Source organism: Thamnophis elegans, chromosome 8 (assembly GCF_009769535.1).
Source record: "Thamnophis elegans isolate rThaEle1 chromosome 8, rThaEle1.pri, whole genome shotgun sequence".
Classification (NCBI taxonomy): domain Eukaryota; kingdom Metazoa; phylum Chordata; class Lepidosauria; order Squamata; family Colubridae; genus Thamnophis; species Thamnophis elegans.
The window spans coordinates 35,123,615-35,142,413 of record NC_045548.1 but is presented as its reverse complement, the minus strand read 5'-3'; the positions used below and the strand labels follow the sequence as shown (position 1 = coordinate 35,142,413).

The 18,799-nt window shown below is 38.5% G+C and overlaps 1 protein-coding gene across 1 annotated transcript in view; it reads right to left on the bottom strand.

The window, feature by feature from the left end:
* ASXL3 (ASXL transcriptional regulator 3) overlaps positions 1-18,799 on the bottom strand; it is a 131,238-nt gene that overhangs the window by 28,464 nt on the left and 83,975 nt on the right. The window contains exons 6-7 of the mRNA XM_032222964.1: positions 2,555-2,672; positions 1,480-1,599 (exon numbers count right to left, since the gene is read on the bottom strand). Of these exons, the coding sequence (XP_032078855.1) occupies positions 1,480-1,599; positions 2,555-2,672 (238 nt within the window). The remainder of the gene's footprint in view (positions 1-1,479; positions 1,600-2,554; positions 2,673-18,799) is intronic.

The window sequence follows — 18,799 nt, the reverse complement described above, 5'->3', positions numbered from 1 at the left end:
TTTGTCTTTTGTTCCCTTTTCTGCTAAGCTATAATAAAAAATAAACATCTAAACACAAGTAAACAAAATTCTATAAAATATTAATTCTGGTCTTTTAAAAGAATAGATTCTGGTTTTGATTATTTAATTACATTGGAAAAGATAATACAATGAAGCTTATCAAGCACTGAGCCAGAAATGGACACTTTCACATTTGCAGCTTCTTAAGACTCTTAAATTAAAACAATGCCATGAACTAAAGAGTAAATCGGCACAGTTCATGTTTGTGCGTGGAGAGAGGGTGGGTGGGAGGGAGGGAGGGAGGGAGAGGGAGGGAGGGAGGGAGAGAGAGAGAGAGAGAGAGAGAGAGAGAGAAAGAGAAAGAGAAAGAGAAAGAGAGAATATGAGAGACAGAGACTAGAAAGAGCTTTGTTGCCAAAACAAAGATTTAATTTTGTCCAGATGGATGGGAAGAATTGTAAATTCTGTATTTAATGTATGACAGTTAAACAATTTTTACCACGGCTTTAATCATCAAGCAAAATTTGTTTTTAGAATCAAAATATAATTCACAATTCATTCACGAAGAATAAAAAGATAGGAAAAGAGCCTGAAGAAAAACAAATACAATAAGGAAGATACTGATGCCAGCAATAGAAAATTGCAATTTTAAAGGAGAAATAACTTCTTTCAGAGCATATTGCTAATTTATTGGGATCAGTTACACCATCAGATAATATTATGAAATGGCCCTAAGTTTAAGAAGGATAAGGAGCAGTTATAAAATTAGCATTTTTGAAATATTTTAAAATATTAAATTAGGATGCAAACAAAAATCTAAGAAAGGAATAAATGCAGAGTATGACTATAAATAATCCAACACAAAGCAAAAACACTTGCCTATTTATTTGTTTAATGAGACATTTTGTTACTGCCTAGGATAAATAAGTTACATACAATTTAGCCAAAAAAGAAAAAAAAAGGATGAGGGAGCCCAACACTTGAAAGTCTAACAGTGAATATAAATATTGGTTTACTATATAAGCTGAGCTATTTTATGCTTCTAAAGAATGAGAAAGAAAAGCCAAAGTCAGAAAAGAAATGTGACTGAGAAATATGTTAATAATACGCTGAGAAATAATGAAAAAAGATAAAGGGGGGAAAGTAAGAATAGTCCTCCATGAAAAGATGGTGAAGCAAGAAACAGTTGGTTCCAAAATGGCCAATTTAGGGGAGCTACAGACTGTCCGATTGAAAAAGGTTGACAGAATGGCCTGCTGGGAAAAGGTGCCCCAAAAGGGGACACCCCTGCAGAGTTCAAATGGACAAAAGAACACAACAAGGGAAGCTCTTGTGCACTGAAAAAAATATCCAAAACATCAAGAGAGAAAATGTGAAATTCTATATAGTGAATTTTTTGCCTTTTTAATGTATTCTATAAAGTAAAAAAGATGAAAGGGGGGGGGGGAGAAAAAAAGGACATTTTAGAGACCTACTCACCTAAACCAGATTTTTTTAATCTCTTTAAATGCTGGCTCATTTGTTTTCCAGTTGGAGACTTTGGCCCATGTTTCATTTCTTTATCAGAATTGTCTGCTTCACCATTTTTAGATTCAGACCCTTTAAAAAAGCAAACGTTATACTGAAATGCTTCCCGGTTTGGGAAAAACCAAAAACAAAGCTAGATTTTTTTTTTACAAAAAGAAAAAACCCATATAGTGACATCTTTATCTGTTACCCTATTTAAAGATTATGTTTTCTGCTGGCAAGTTGATTCTCTGTCACTGGAAGCAATGAAGCAAAAGCTCATAAATCCATTAAGTGATGAAAACAAGTTTCTTCAATGTAACAGTCAATAACGACGTTTGCTAATCCAATATAAATAAGCTTCTTCTCTGATAGCAGAGGCATCTTTAAAAATAATAATGCTACCTTTATAAGGGAACAAAGAAATAAAAGGAAGAATGGGAAACCCTCCCTTTGGTAAGTTAATTTTCTCCCACGTCTGGGGGGGGGGGGAAACCCAACCTACAATAAAAAGTGACACAGATCTCTGCACGATTCATTCACAGTGAAGCATGTAACAGCCAAAAGTAAAGGTCAGGGTTGCACTGTGGTGATTAAGATGGTGCCAGAACACAAAATCTTATTAAAAAGACAACTGTTATTGCAAGACAGGAGTATGAGAGTAATTCGCACTCCCAGAGGAGTTGTGATGGTTATTTATTTGGCTCCCTGATGGCACGGAATGCCAAAACGTAGCTCTCCCATTAAGAATCAGCATCCAAAAAGACTACTTTGCATTCCTTTAAAGCAGCTGTTGTAATTTTAATTTTTTTTTAGACACAGTCTTACTCTCGTGATCCTCTCCTCCCCTCCCTCTAATTTCAGCACTGAAATTAAAATCTTCCTTCTTGGAATTAATAAAATTGGTTTAAAAAATGAAACATAATCCATCTTGTGGGAACAGCATAATAATTTTTCAACATCCTAATTTTGTGCACGATAGCTCTCACCTCATCGGGAGGGCTCTTTGACTAGAAACTGTTGTTGCAGTCAGTCTGTAGCTATTTACCTGAAGGTGAATCCGACTGCTCATCAGACACCTTTAATGGTGTCAAAACAACACGAGGAACAGTCTTGTTTACCATCATTGAGACTCCATTTCTTCTTTTCTGCTGCTGTCTCAAAGCCTACAAAGAACAAAACAAAACAGAAAAATATAACACAAAATGCTGCTCACAAGTGAATTACACAGAACATTCCCCTTTCATTCAGCTAAGCTCCTTAAGATAATAATACCCAACTAGCTGCAAATTTACCACTCTTCTATTTCATCTTTCTCTCTCATTCAATCTCCCTATATTTTAATTTAAACATAAAGAAGATGCACCTTTAAAATCCAGAACAATGTTGACAACAAAGAAGCATTCATAACTGTTTGCTCTACCTTAGCAGCAGAAACATGAGAACCCATGGAATCTAAAACTGAGATTTTCAAGTAAAACAAATCTAAAAATAAATATTTCAAAATCAGACTAAAACTGCATGTCTGTACATCTCTTGCAGGTGCATCTTCTCCCGTACACTGCTCAGTCAATCAAGTTAACACAGTGTCATCAGTATGTACAGCATGTAAGGGCTACAGTATTGATGCACTCACTCAGCCGTGAGTAGCGCTGCACAAAATCACTGCACATGGCAGGAATCATTTATTTCTGCGAAAGGGATCGGTCCTAATCTTGGAAAACCTTGCAGCACTTGGCTTCTGTCTGCTTGACTTTGGGCATTAACCTTCAAAACACGAACATGGTAAATGTGGGAGAAAATCATAAAAGAATAAATATCTACAAATGGGGGGAGGTTTATGTGTGTGTGTTTGTTTGTGTGCATGCTTTTTTTTGTAACTGTATCAGCAACAGGGAGGATAATGCAATACAAAATATGAATAGGAACTGAATAGCTGCCAGGATATTTTATACAATAAAAATAAATTGGAAGATTAGGAAACATGAATGGGAGAATCTGCCTGTTAAACAATTTACAAGTACAAATATTTAAACTGAACAAGTTACAACAAATCGGCTCACTTCCGATTATCTGGTACCTGCTTGTAATCCTCATTTTACACTCTTATCTTTGATTTGTGTGTGCATTAAAAAGACCACTAAATTTTACCAAAGGAGATCATGCTTAGCATGAATTAATATCCTTTGTCTCCTTACGAGCATAAACGACTAATGACTTGTGAGCTTAATTCTGTAATTGCAATACAGCTGTAGTCTATTTAGATGACAATGCTCTGCACACAACACTTCAAAGGCAAAATAATTAAAAACAATTGCTTCCTATTTCTCTGGATAATAATTTTTTTAGAGCACAAATTCTGTCCCAGAAAGAACAATAAAAAGCAACAACTGGGTATTTAATAGATATTTCAATGCAGAATTTATCAGAGGGGCATTAATAATAAAGGGGAATTTTAAAAAATGGCTGTCAACCAACAAATAATTTAAACTGATTTATTGACTTAAATCAACCAGAGTTACATACTTATGCATGTTTGTCAAAATATAATCGCATAATTTTAATATACTAAAAGCAAACAGCTCTTCTTTAATTGCATGGCAATATTTAAAATTCAGTGGACAAAAAACCCTATCATTAATGAAAAAAAAATATAGCTTTAATATTTGCTTCCATCAGTTTGGAAACTTAAAATATAGAATGTTTCAGTTACAGTAACAGAGAAACAGTTTTAATATGAATGTTCAATTTCCATCAATAGTATGATAATCTGTTTGCAAGGCCTATTAATACTGATTTTAGCTCAGTTCTGTGAAGTTTACTAGCCTATAATTGTTATTGAAGTAGAAAATGCATGTATCCAAACTGAAATGCCCTGTTTTACATTTCTTTATCATTAAATTTGGTGGCATCTCTATAGAGTCAGTCTAGCAATATGTTCCACTGATTAACTGGAAAGCAAATTTCATCTGCAATTAAATGTTTAGTTGATTAAGCAACTAATTCAGTTAGGGGTTATGCTTTCAATAAATATCAATATTCATGGCCCTGAAAGGACATAACACAGTATATAAAATATCTAAACAAAGATGTACAAACAATGAAAATCACCACCTTTGATTTGTAAGCAATAACTATTTCTGTCAACATTTGTTTCCAAATTTAAAACATTGCTACTGTACTGTTCTATATAAATTAAATTTTTAAAAGTGATGTTTATTCAACAACAGAAGTGGCAGAAACAATTTTTATGGATTATTCAGACAAATATGCCTTACAAAACCTAATGAAGTAGTACCATGGCACAATTCAGGTGAATTGGTTCCTTCCATTTCTAGCGTAAGATGGCAATGTACAAAGATCAGGCTATCTCATCGCCCCCCCAAAAGTCTTACATCCAAACATCACCTGCTGTGTCTGCTGCTGACTGCTCAATAATATTATCATACTATGCCTAGCTCCTTCCTCATTCTCTACAGACCTCATATGAAAAGATAGCATATTGTTTGGATTGTGGAACTTAAGCAAGTAATCATCAACCACAGGAAAATGAAAGATAAGTTAATAAAGCCATTCCATATAGTGACTACTCAGAGACACTATGACAGTCAAGACAGACACATTAGGTAACATCTAAAACAGTTGTAATCTAATAAAAGCAGGTTAAAGGCCTCAATAGATTTCAGAAGAATGATGGAAGCAGGCATAATGCAGAAGTTGGTGGATGAGGAAGAAAATAGGTGGTGAAATTAATAGAATCACATGGGATGCAGCTAATATAAATGAAGAAAAAGAAAATGCCCAAAGTAGTCTAGAATCACTTTCACAAAACAGATATCCCGTTGTTGTGGATGAATACCAAAATAAATTTGAAGAAGGAACAGAAGTGTTAAATAACCATCCAAACCACCTTGGGAAAGAAGAGGGAGTGAGAAAGAAACTTAAGGTAATCTATTTTGATCCTGTCTAGTGTAAAACAAGGGCAGAAAAAAAATCTGTCATACTTTTAGGATTCTGTTATTACAATCTGCAACAATAAAATATGATCCTTATGATAAAATAGAGCTCCTGACTTGGCCTATCTTGAAAGGTTTGGCATCAGTAGAAACACTAAGTATGCACAGGTCATAGTATGGGAATTGTATACATTGTAGTACATCACATCATTGGAGTGGAGCAAGGGTGGGAACCCACAAAAAGTGCAAAATGTACCTTTGTAAGGAACATACACTAACCAAATAGTAATTTACAAACTTTGTATGACAATTGTGGAAATCAGGATTGAATTTTCATAATTTTGACTCACCAACTTATTGAACTACTGATTTTAATAAATATGAAAGAAAATGGACATCAAAACTCTTCCCCCCCCCCATTTCTGACCAAAAGCAAATTTAGATGATAATCAAAGTTCTGGTGAATCACTATGTGAGACTAATTGAGTCTTAGCAAACTGTGTTCATAGATATTGAAGCTAAGGCTGACACAGGGAATCTGGTGACCTCTAAAAGTTTTGGACCACAACTCTGATAAATCTCAATCAATATGGCCAACAGTGGGGGTAATGGGGGCTATTATCTAAAACATCTGAAATAAATTGCAGAAGTAGGCATAGGTAATCATGGAACAAGTAGCTAAAAGAAAGATAGATCTGTAATCATAAAACAAATGGATATCAATCACACAAAAAATAAGGGTAAAAGCCTTTAATACTCCTAGTTCAAGATAATGAGTGCAATTATAGATATGACATAGATTATAACCCAATAATTTAAGGTAAAATAATTTCACCTTTTCACATTTTACAGTTATTAACTGTAACTTAAACATTCTCAAAAAGGAGAGCAGTCCAGATAACTATCAAATCTCTTCGTCCTTATTAGTAACTTTTATTATGAAAGAAGTAAGAGTTTCCTAGATATAAAGTTGATTATTAAGAGTATTTTTAATCTAACATACAATTTAAAACACAGATAGTAGGTGATAAAAACTATGCTGACATTTTAGCATAAATACAGGTCAACCACCTCTTTTTCATGACATTTACTATATCAAAAGTGACACATAGTTAAATGAAATATAAACTAATTGGCATATAAATAATCTAGAAACAGTGTAGTATTCCTAAAGTATCATTAATTACATTATGTAGTCTGCAACAATATATTACATTGTCATGCACGGCGATCTATAAATAAGAAACCTACATTTTTAAAATCGCTGTCAGAAAAATGTTACAATATAAATCACACTTACAAAACAAAAAGTAATTTAAAAATCCCATTTAATCTCTACCAGATAGACAGAAAAGCCAATATTCTCATAAAAACCAAATGTAAACAATTCTAATGCTTAACTGTCAAAAGCAATTCGTTTCATATCTGGAATCTGATTAGCAACATTAATTTAAGTCTGAAAACCATTAACTATCAGTTCTCTCTTAAAACTTTCTACAATGTTTGATGTAGCAAAGAATCAAAGTACTAAGTATAAAAACAGAATATGTCTTCAAGGCTGCAGCCAATTTATTTGACAGAGAGTAATAAAACATGCTGACCTACAAAATCACTAAAGCATCTGCATCCTTAAATACGCTGCTTAACATTTCTCTTGTATACATTTCATTCATTTCATTTATTATATTTGTATGCCGCCCTATCCCGAGGGACTCAGGGCGGCTAACAAGCAGGGGGGGGGGAAGGGGAATACAAACAAGAGACAAACAAGCAAGTTAAAAACAAGGCAACAGTCACATCAGATTAAGTGGGGCTAGGAACTCATCAGCCCCAGGCCTGTTGGAACAGCCAGGTCTTAGTGGCTTTGCGGAAAGTTGGAAGGGTAGTGAGGGTCCGGATCTCCACGGGGAGATCGTTCCAGAGGGCCGGAGCTCAGATTCCAATAAAATAAGACTGTAAGGAATCATTTATTGATAATTTATACTGAAAGATCTAACGTGTTAGATAGAAAAACATTTAATGTCAATTGAAGAGAAGTATGTTCTTTCCAGTTGCTATTTTTATCTTAAGCCCAATACATAGTATTCAACACACATTTCTTCAATTCAAATGATTATATGATAATATTTCTACCTGCACTTGTCTTGCCTTGATTGATATTGCACATCTCTATTTGTTTTCATTTTGTGGTGCAGGAGCCTTTCCAGCACTGTTTTTCCCTTTAACACAAAGGCAATGTCAAATAACTTGCACAAAAAAGGGGAAATGGGGCAACCCATTCTATAGTCCCTATGTGTATTGCAATTGCCACTGCCAAACATTAAGGCAATACAGGTATGGGAAGAAACCATAACCCACACTTATGGCCCAAGGCTTTGAGTCATGGAAAAGGCAGCATACTTATTAACCATAAAAGCCAAACAAGCTAGTTTTCCAGAATCCAAGGAAGACTATTGGCGATGGAGATAGAATTGGAATGACATTACTTCCTGACTGCAATGGAGAGTTATATTTTAATCATAGTTAATTTAAAAGTCCAATTTAGCTTACAGCTTTTCCCTAACCCATCACTTCATTGTAGGGAGAAATTTGTTTTATTATGATATGTTCATTGCTTCTTTGCTTTGTGAAATGTTATAGCCCAATTGGGTTTTTTTTTCTGCACACTTTCAGTCTATGAAATAAACAATGCCAAGCAAAGCTTCCCAACCTGGTGTCTTTCAGATATTTTGGGATTATAACTTCAGAATTCCTACTGAAATACTATTACACATCTGTATGTACTAGTCTTAACACATCTGAGAAGTATCAAGCCATAGAAGACTAGTCAAAGGTTGTTAATACAGGTAGCCCTTGACTTACAGCCACAATCGAGCCCAAAATTTATGTTGCTAAGTGAGACAGTTAAGTGAGTTTTGCCTCATTTTATAACCTTTCTTGCCACAGTTGTTAAGTGAATCACTGTAGTAATCACTTAATTAGTAACACAGTTGTGAGGTGAATCTGGCTTCCCCAATGACTTTGCTTGTCAGAAGGTTGCAAAAGGTGATGACATGACCCCAGGACAATGCACAACCATTGTAAATATGATCCCATTGCCAAACATCAATCACATGACCATGGGGGTGCTGCAAGAGTTGTAAGTGTGAAAAACGGTCATAAGTCACCTTTTTCAGTGGCGTTCTAACTTCGGACGATCACTAAACAAACTATTGTAAGTCGAGGACTACGTGTATTATATTTCCCCATGATCAAAAAAATGGGTTTGAAGTTTGCTGTTTTTGCTAATTCCACTTGTTTAAAATTAATAGTGCTCTTATTATTCTGTAAACATGTATCAAAATAACTGATAAATTACAGGCACTTAAAGATCTACATTCACTTTCTTAATTGGTTAAAAACAAAAAGCCTGTTAACAGTTTCAGGTTTTTCTTTGTTATTTAATTTCCAGAAACAGAAAAAAGTGTGTGTGTGTAACCATAGAGGCATAATGAAAGAAATCTTGCTAACGCTGATGAGAACAGAAAAGGCAGAAAATATATCAACTTTCACATTTTCAATTGCTTTTTTTCCTTTTTTTAAAAAAAGAGGATAAGCATTTCTTTTTAGAAAAAAAATGTATTAAGATGTTAATGTGGTCAATTGAAAAATCTCCTGAGGGGAAATATTATCTCTCTTCTACCACAGCACAAAAGCAAACAAGCTAACTAGGAAGCACCCTGCAACCTGCTGCTTTTAATGGCACTGCTGTTTGTTATTTCAACAATAAAACAAATTTAGAATAAAAACAGCATTTTTCTAAAACCAGTGTTGTCAACAAGTTGTGTAGAACATCAGAGAACTAGCATCCAATTTTTCTTTTGTTAACATATTTGCTGAAGCAACATTTGGTCAGATACCAGTTTTTCTGGAAAGATGGAAATAGACCAGGTTATTTACAATTATATATATTGCTAGGATCTTAATTCAGCACCAGTTCATACACTAAAATGCAACCAGCCTTTTGGTCTTTTGAGCATTTTCAGTTGAGACATTAGACAAAAGCTATATTTTGTAATAACCATTCATTCATTTCATTTCATTTATTGAATTTCTATGCCGCCCAATCCCAAGGGACTCCAGGCGGCTTACAGAAATGAAAAAATTAAAAAGAATTTTTAAAAACAATGGTACACAACAAAGTTAAAAAAGGAACACAAGAAACACCCAATCGAAAGGGGGCTGGACCTCAATCAAGGGGTCAATAGCCCCAGGCCTGCCGGAAAAGCCAGGTTTTAATGCCCTTCCGAAAGGTCATGAGAGTGGGCAGGGCCCGGATCTTTGGGGGCAGCTCATTCCATAGGGCCAGAGCGGCAATAGAGAAGTGGCAACCACATTGTGAATCAAAATTACAAGGTGGCCCTTGTTATTTAGGGAGATTGCATTCCATTCTACCATTGTAAAGATTATCCTGGCTTGGCTGATCCAAGACCCCCTAGGTATTGTGTTTTATTTGCTTCTGATTCTTTAGTACCTGATGAATGTTGTTTCGACAGGAATTGTTTATTTGGACCTAGTAAACTTATGCTTATGTCATCAGCCACTTAGTCTACTTTAGCCACTTTTTGGTAGCCTTTGAATTTTCTGACTCTTTGTATTATGTGTCCAAAACATTTAAGCTTTAGTTCCATTTTAAAGTGTTCAGTACGTAGCAGTGGTTTTATTTCAACTAGTATCAAATGAACTTTTTTTTCTCACAGTCCAAGGCTTTCTCAACATTTATTTTCAGTATACAACTTCAAAGAACCATTTTTATTACTCAGTCTTTCTAATGATCCATCTTTTCCAGCTGAATGTGAAATTTTAACTCATGCAACTGGGAAAAACATAATCTTAACAATACATACTTTCATTGTAAGAGCAATGTTTCTGGGCTTTAATAGTTTATCTAAAAGAATGATAGTTTTTCCTCTAGCAGACATGTTTTTATTTCATCATATAATCAGTATTCCTGTACATTTTTTTTACTATAGAATAAGGGTGTCAAATTTGATTTCATTGAGGGCCGCATCAGGGTTGTTGTTTGACCTTGGGGGTGGGGAGGGTGTGGCCAGCTCTTAATCACTCGTGTCAGGGGTTCCTGTGATAGCCCGAGTGGTCTGCCAGTGAAAACGGGCTCCCAAGCTCCTTTTTCAACTGCGATGGCCTCCTTCAACCGTCTACCAGCGAAAACAAAGCTCGGAAGGGTTGTACGTGGCTGTCCCAAGCTCCGTGTTTTTCTAGTAGAGGCACTGCAGGATGGTCCTTCACTGTTTCCAGGGCAGTCCCACGGGCCTGATCGAAGCACCACATGGGCCAGATCCAGCCCCTAGGCCCTGTGTTTGACATCCCTCCTACAGAAAATAAAATCTATTATTCCAACAATTTTTCATCTTTTTCCATTGGGTTTTCCATACTGCCTGTTGATTAAATCTTAGTTTCAAAAAAATGACCAGCCTTTTGACTTTCTTCTTTCACTTGCACCAAGAGATTCCCTAGGTCTTCCTCAATTCCAGCTATCAAAGTATTATTACAAGTCTATCTTTTGGTCAAAGGTCATTTGTGTTTATGTCAGCAATTTTAATTCCAACACCTATTTCTTCTACTTCAACTTTCTCAGAGTATATTTTGCATAAAAGTTAAACAAATGTGACAATGCATGATCTAAGTATACCCAATTTTGAACCCTTTTAGATGCTCTATATTGTGTGGCTTCTTGTTCAATCTACATTTCTTTTCATTAAATAGATAAAGTAGCCTGTGTTTTTAAGGGCTATCCATAATCTGTTATAATCTACACATTGACTCTTCTTTGTATAATCATAAAGAAAGCAAAAATATATGGCTTTTTGGAACTTCCTTGCCTTTTCCATTTTCCATCAGATGTTAGGAATATGACCATGGATAAGGCTTCCCTCTTTTGATTCCAGCTTGTACATCTGATTATTCTTATTCATTAAATTGCTAAAATCTGAAGAAAAAATGTAAAAGTTGTTAAATAAACATGAGCTCTTCCCTGAGAAAGACCAAGGGGTAAGAAAGAAACTCAAGATTATCCTATCTTTTACACCAAAAAATCAGAGGAGAACACTATCATGTTCTTAAGATTTTATTACAGATACAACTGAGTTGAATAACTGAGTTACAACTATTCATTTACAGATAGTTTGAAGATACAAGGGTCTCAGAAAAAGTTACATACAACTCATCCTTAACATTACAACTGTTGCATCACCCCCATCATCATAGGATAATATTCAGGCACTTGGCAACTGGCTCACATTTATCAAGATTACAGCATCCTGTGCTCACAGGATCATTATTTTCAATTTTCCCAAGCCAGTTGCCAACAAGCAAAGTCAATTGAGGAAGCTAGAATTGCTTAACAATTGCATGATTCACTTGCTAACCTTGATAAAATGGACATAACATCTGGTCTGATTACACGATTACTCACTTTAGGATCATACCAATTTATGACAGTAATTCCAATTACCATCACAAATCAAGAACTATTTGTATTGCACTCTACAATGAAAAGGTAGAATTCCAATATTTTTTTAATGTTTGTTTCCTCACTTGCATATTTTGAAGACCTATATCAGTCTTGAAAGCCTCTACTTTCACCAATCAGACATCAAACTGTGCCTTTGAATCAGTGATCGGATTCAGAAATTTTTATTACTGGTTCTGTGGGCGTGGCTTGGTGGGCTTGACGTGGCTTGGTGGGTATGGCTTGTTGAGTATGACTTGGTGGGTATGGCAGGGAAAGGATACTGCAAAATTCCCATTCCCTCCCCACTCCTGTGAGAAAGTTATTGCAAAATCCCCATCCCATCCCCACTAACCTGTTTTCCAGCTCCGTTCTCCTGTTCAGGTCAACAAAAGAAGTTCAGCTGGGAGGCAGCGGGGGTGGGGCCAGCCTATTTGCTGGTTGTCAGAACTACTCAAAATTTCTACTACCAGTTCTCCAGAATCTGTCAGAACTGGCTGAATACCACCTCTGCTTTGAATGTAGAAATGGCATCAGATTCTTAGGGCATTTCAATATCCAGAGAACAATTTGCTGAAGCATTATTGAAACAAATGGATGTAAACAACAAATTGATATACAAATAACAAATTTACATAATGCTATGGTATAGGTAGCATAACTTTGGGACAAACTTTCAGTGAGTAGCAGCTCAGCAGGTTTTTTTGTTGCTCCAGGATCAATTTTGTTGCAATTCTGCTTAAAAAAGGGGGTGATCAAATTGGCTCACTGAAGGCAAAGATTTATTTACTGGATAATTACCAGAATTCCATGCAAAGATTTTGAGTGCCATTTAATGATCAGACTAGGAAATCCTCAACAAATGGAAAGATTCACAGGCTAAAGCAAGTCAACTGCAGCATTCACAAGTACATATTGTATTTTCAATCATGTGCAAGCGATATGAAGTGGAATGATATGGTTTGACTAATCAGTTTTGGGGAGTTCTTCCTGATATACTAATTCTGAGTTAGAGAATCTAGAACTGTGATGGCGAACCTATGGCACGCATGCCAGAGGTGGCGCACAGAGCCCTCTCTGTAGGCATATGCACCATCGCCAGCTGCTTTTCTAGTTTTCAGTGTGCACAAGCGTGCCAACCACCTGGCCTTCGTGTGCACCAGAGTGCTGGAAACCCAAAGACCAGGTGGCTGGTGCATGCACGCATTCAGGTTTGGGCACTCGGTGCCGAAAAGGTTCGCCATCACTGATCTAGAAGAACTATTCCAGCTTTATGCATTAACTGATGCATGGTTGAAAGAGTTGAGGCCATAAGGTAAAGAAATGTAAAGCAACCTCACTGTCTCTCCAGTAATCTCGTTAGAGACCAGTACCATAGAAGTCAAGAAAATAGGAGTGGTAAAAAGATTCCTGTCCTCAGCAGAGAAACAGAAGGACAAACTTCAATTTGTTTCTACTTTGGAGCTACAAAGTAGTACATCTGTGGAACCACAGCCCATGTATACTCCCAGTATCCAAAAAGGCTCAAAAACTTTGAGAAACTTCACGTTCCCCTCTCAAGAACCTAGCAAGCCAACCCTCAAACAACTAAGAAGAACTCAGACAGCTTACAAGAGCTATTTTATTATCCTGTGATTCTTTATTCAACCCCAAATACAGGAGTACACCTCTCAGTTCTTAAAGACGTGGGTGCCCCAGTTAATTTAATGAATGAGAGTACAGCGCAGCAGTTGAAATTACTTAACAACATTATTAGAAAAATCAGGTTTCTAGAAATTATTGATCAACAAGTTCTTCAAGCTGGTCCTGCTTTACAGTACTCAACACCTTTGGCAAGATGGGTGGCATACAAGTATAATAAATAAATGTATAAATAAATTGACAATACCGTATATACTCGAGTATAAGCCGACCCGAATATAAGCCGAGGCACCTAATTTTACCCCAAAAAGCTGGAAAAGTTATTGACTCGAGTATAAGCCTAGGGTGGGAAATGCAGCAGCTACCGGTAAATTTCAAAAATAAAAATAGATACCAATAATGTTTTTGAATAAATAAATATTATTTATTTATAAATAAATAACTAGCTCTGTAAGTGGAAAAGAGGGTCAATAAAAACAATATGGTATCAACAATAACTTTAAATGTACAAAAACCTTAGCTCATTCAGCAACCAAGCTAAAACATAAGAGTTAAAATCCTTCAAAACTGGATTCCTCCTCATCATCTGTATGTCCAAACAGAGCTTCAGCATTAGCTAGTGTGAGGGTATCAGCATAGACATTGTCATCATCACTGAGTTCGCAGTCATCACCATCAGAGCTGTCGTTCTCATACAAAGCGCTGTCTTCACTGCCATCCATAGCATTACTAATACCACATTTCTTGAAGGCGTGTCGCACCATGTCCTCCGGAATCTCTTCCCATGCATCACGAACCCACTTTGCTATCAATTCTATGTCGGGCTTCATCAGATTTCCACCTTTTGTCAGTCGGGCTTGACCAGATGACATCCATTCATGCCACATCTTTCTCACACAGTCTTTAAAAGGTTTATTTAAACACACATCTAGCGGTTGCAATACAGATGTAAGCCCACCTGGAATAACGGCCAAAGTAACTTGAGAAGATTTTGCCATTTTTTTAATGTCATCAGATGTGTGGGCTCTGAACATATCCCAAACTAGCAATGATGGTTTTTTCTTTAAGGCTGCTCCTGGTCGTTCTTTCCAAATTTCTTCCAGCCATTTTTTTGTTCCGTCTTCATCCATCCAGCCTTTAATATGTGCGCGCACTGTAATTCGTGGTGGGAATTTGACCTTTTTAGGCAAGGTCTTTCTTTTAAAAATAATGACAGGCCGCAGCTTAGTTCCATTAGCCAAACATGACAGAACAACTGTGAAATGGTTTTTTTCATTTCCTGTGGTTCTGAGAAAAATAGTTTTGTCTCCCAAACTTGCCACAGTTCTGTTGCTTGGAAGATCAAAGGTCATAGGTGTTTCATCCATATTTCCAATATCTCCCAGGTCATAGTTATGGATCCTTCTTTGTTTTATGATGAATGAATGGAATGACATCACTTTTTCATCAAGGTCTTTTGGCAACTTCTGTGAAATCTTTGTTCTTTGCCGCAAACATAGGGAAAACCTATTCATGAAGCGGGTACACCATCCTGCTGACGCAACAAATTTTTCAATGCCTGGTGCTTTAAATTTGTCATCTTGTGCCATTTGAAGGGCACGTAAGCGAATTCCCATGCGTGTTACACAGTAACCATTTTGACGACACTCCATAACCCATTCATGCAATTCAGTCTCTAGAGCCCCATATGAAGTTGTTAAACCACGTTGAGCTTTTTTTGACTTTGGAATCTTTTCCAAGTCAGCTTTCTTTTTCCGCCATTCCCTCACTTGTTTTTCATCAACACAAAATTCCCTACTTGCAATACTGTTATTGCTTTCTTCTGCTCTTGACACAACCTTAAGTTTGAAACCAGCTTCGAATGACCTGCGTTTTTGTTTTGGTCGAGGATTACCGGTAGAAGTACTGGGATCCATTTCTAACAGGATAAAAAAAAAAAAAGACTTGTTCGGGTACCGTATCTTTTGAGGCCTAATGCAGGCTGATATTATAGAAAGTGATGACATGACTGTTTGCATAGAGCAGCCTGATTGGAACCCCCAAGGAATTTGTCTTAGGTGTACATAAATAAAATAAAATAAAATACATTCATCAAGAATCATAAGCTACAACACAGTGATAGTCTCTCTCTCTCTCTCTCTCTCTCTCTCTCTCTCTCACACACACACACACACACACACACACACACACACACACACAAAAATGCACACACACTCCTCCTCTGGATTCAATGGGGTTTAGGAAATCTCCCACCCTCATACACTCCTTCTTTCTTTCTCTCTTCCCTCCTCTGGATTCAATGGGATTTTTAGAAAATCCACACTCCTGTGCACACACTTCTTCTTTCTTTCTCTCTTCCCTCCTCTGGATTCAATGGGATTTTTAGAAAATCCACACTCCTGTGCACACACTTCTTCTTTCTTTCTCTCTTCCCTCCTCTGGATTCAATGGGATTTTTAGAAAATCCACACTCCTGTGCACACACTTCTTCTTTCTTTCTCTCTTCCCTCCTCTGGATTCAATGGGATTTTTAGAAAATCCACACTCCTGTGCACACACTTCTTCTTTCTTTCTCTCTTCCCTCCTCTGGATTCAATGGGATTTTTAGAAAATCCACACTCCTGTGCACACACTTCTTCTTTCTTTCTCTCTTCCCTCCTCTGGATTCAATGGGATTTTTAGAAAATCCACACTCCTGTGCACACACTTCTTCTTTCTTTCTCTCTTCCCTCCTCTGGATTCAATGGGATTTTTAGAAAATCCACACTCCTGTGCACACACTTCTTCTTTCTTTCTCTCTTCCCTCCTCTGGATTCAATGGGATTTTTAGAAAATCCACACTCCTGTGCACACACTTCTTCTTTCTTTCTCTCTTCCCTCCTCTGGATTCAATGGGATTTTTAGAAAATCCACACTCCTGTGCACACACTTCTTTCTTTCTCTCTTCCCTCCTCTGGATTCAATGGGATTTTTAGAAAATCCACACTCCTGTGCACACACTTCTTCTTTCTTTCTCTCTTCCCTCCTCTGGATTCAATGGGATTTTTAGAAAATCCACACTCCTGTGCACACACTTCTTCTTTCTTTCTCTCTTCCCTCCTCTGGATTCAATGGGATTTTTAGAAAATCCACACTCCTGTGCACACACTTCTTCTTTCTTTCTTTCTTCCCTCCTCTGGATTCAATGGGGTTTAGGAAATCTCCCACCCTCATACACTCCTTCTTTCTTTCTCTCTTCCCTCCTCTGGATTCAATGGGATTTTTAGAAAATCCACACTCCTGTGCACACACTCCCTCTTTCTTTCTCTCTTCTTTATAGCTAAATTTGATACCATTAAAAATTAAATAGGATTAAAATCTGTGGTTTATAATTTACCAGTTGTGTCCACCCCACTCCTTTCACCAGCGTTAGCCCGCTGCACCAAGGGGGACACGTAAGAGGAAGGGGAAAATACAAGAGTGCACGCGGCAACCTCGACGTCTAAGTGGGCAAGTTCACAGCATGCGCGCCTGCACGTCTGAGACAGGGCATAAAAAGGGGAAAAAAGGCTGATTGGACCCAGCTCTGTTTGGGGCGCAGGCGTGGCGCGGCAGCAGTTTTTCAGGCTGCTCCCAGATGGGATTGTAAACCCCTTCTACACCCTGGCTCCTCCTCTTCCAGAGTTCAGGCTCTCTTTCTTTCTTTCTTTTTTTCTTTCTTTGAAAGAGAAGCCCAAATTAGCCAAAGGGGGGAAAGCGAGCGAGCAAGGGACCCCAGGAAACTAGACTCGCTTGGCTGGACTACGTACGCTCCTTGGCTTAGTTGCTTTCCACGCGCCTGTTAATATATTCAAGGAAACAAACCGCGGCAGTTTTCCCCAAGGGCAATGCCGAAGAGCAGAGCCCGGAGAAAAACCAAGGAAGTCATGGAGGGCATTTGCCACTTTCTCTAGAAGGTGATACGAGCTTCCCTTTCGAATGGGAAGGGACGGGGGGTTGGCTGGGCTCTTCCCAGCAGGAAAGGGGGTTGTTTGAAACATTGGGACCGGGGGAGGGGTTGGTTTTGTTTTGTTTTGAAAGGAAATCTCAACCTGTTACAATCGTCCTTCCCAAATGAGCCGAGGAGGACAGCGGTGAAAAGTTTTCTCCAACATTTAGGGGAAAGTCGCGAGCAGCATTGCCCTCACAACTGAGGGGAAAAAACCCGCCCTCTTCCCCTTCCAGGTTTTCTTTAAAAGCAGGCAGCGCTCCTTGGCCGCAGGGCTTCACAGGGACCCTTTCCCCCTCCCACTGCTTCGCTCGCTCGCTCGCTCGCTCGCTTTCCCCCCTTTGGCTAATACAATCCCCCTCCCTTCCCATCTGGGAGCAGCCTGAAAAAACTGCTGGGAGGTATGGGGTTCCTAGGTCAGCGGCCCCAAGGAAAGGAGAGGCTGAGCCACGGGAACGAAAAGAAAAAGGGAGGGGGGAAAACCCGCCCTCTTCCCCTTCCAGGTTTTCTTTAAAAGCAGGCAGCGCTCCTTGGCCGCAGGGCTTCAAAGGGACCTTTCCCCCTCCCACTGCTTCGCTCGCTCGCTTTCCCCCCTTTGGCTAATACAATCCCCCTCCCTTCCCATCTGGGAGCAGCCTGAAAAAACTGCTGGGAGGTATGGGGTTCCTAGGTCAGCGGCCCCAAGGAAAGGAGAGGCTGAGCCACGGGAACGAAAAGAAAAAGGGAGGGGGAAAAACCCGCCCTCTTCCCCTTCCAGGTTTTCTTTAAAAGCAGGCAGCGCTCCTTGGCCGCAGGGCTTCAAAGGGACCTTTCCCCCTCCCACTGCTTCGCTCGCTCGCTTTCCCCCCTTTGGCTAATACAATCCCCCTCCCTTCCCATCTGGGAGCAGCCTGAAAAAACTGCTGGGAGGTATGGGGTTCCTAGGTCAGCGGCCCCAAGGAAAGGAGAGGCTGAGCCACGGGAACGAAAAGAAAAAGGGAGGGGGAAAAACCCGCCCTCTTCCCCTTCCAGGTTTTCTTTAAAAGCAGGCAGCGCTCCTTGGCCACAGGGCTTCAAAGGGACCTTTCCCCCTCCCACTGCTTCGCTCGCTCGCTTTCCCCCCTTTGGCTAATACAATCCCCCTCCCTTCCCATCTGGGAGCAGCCTGAAAAAACTGCTGGGAGGTATGGGGTTCCTAGGTCAGCGGCCCCAAGGAAAGGAGAGGCTGAGCCACGGGAA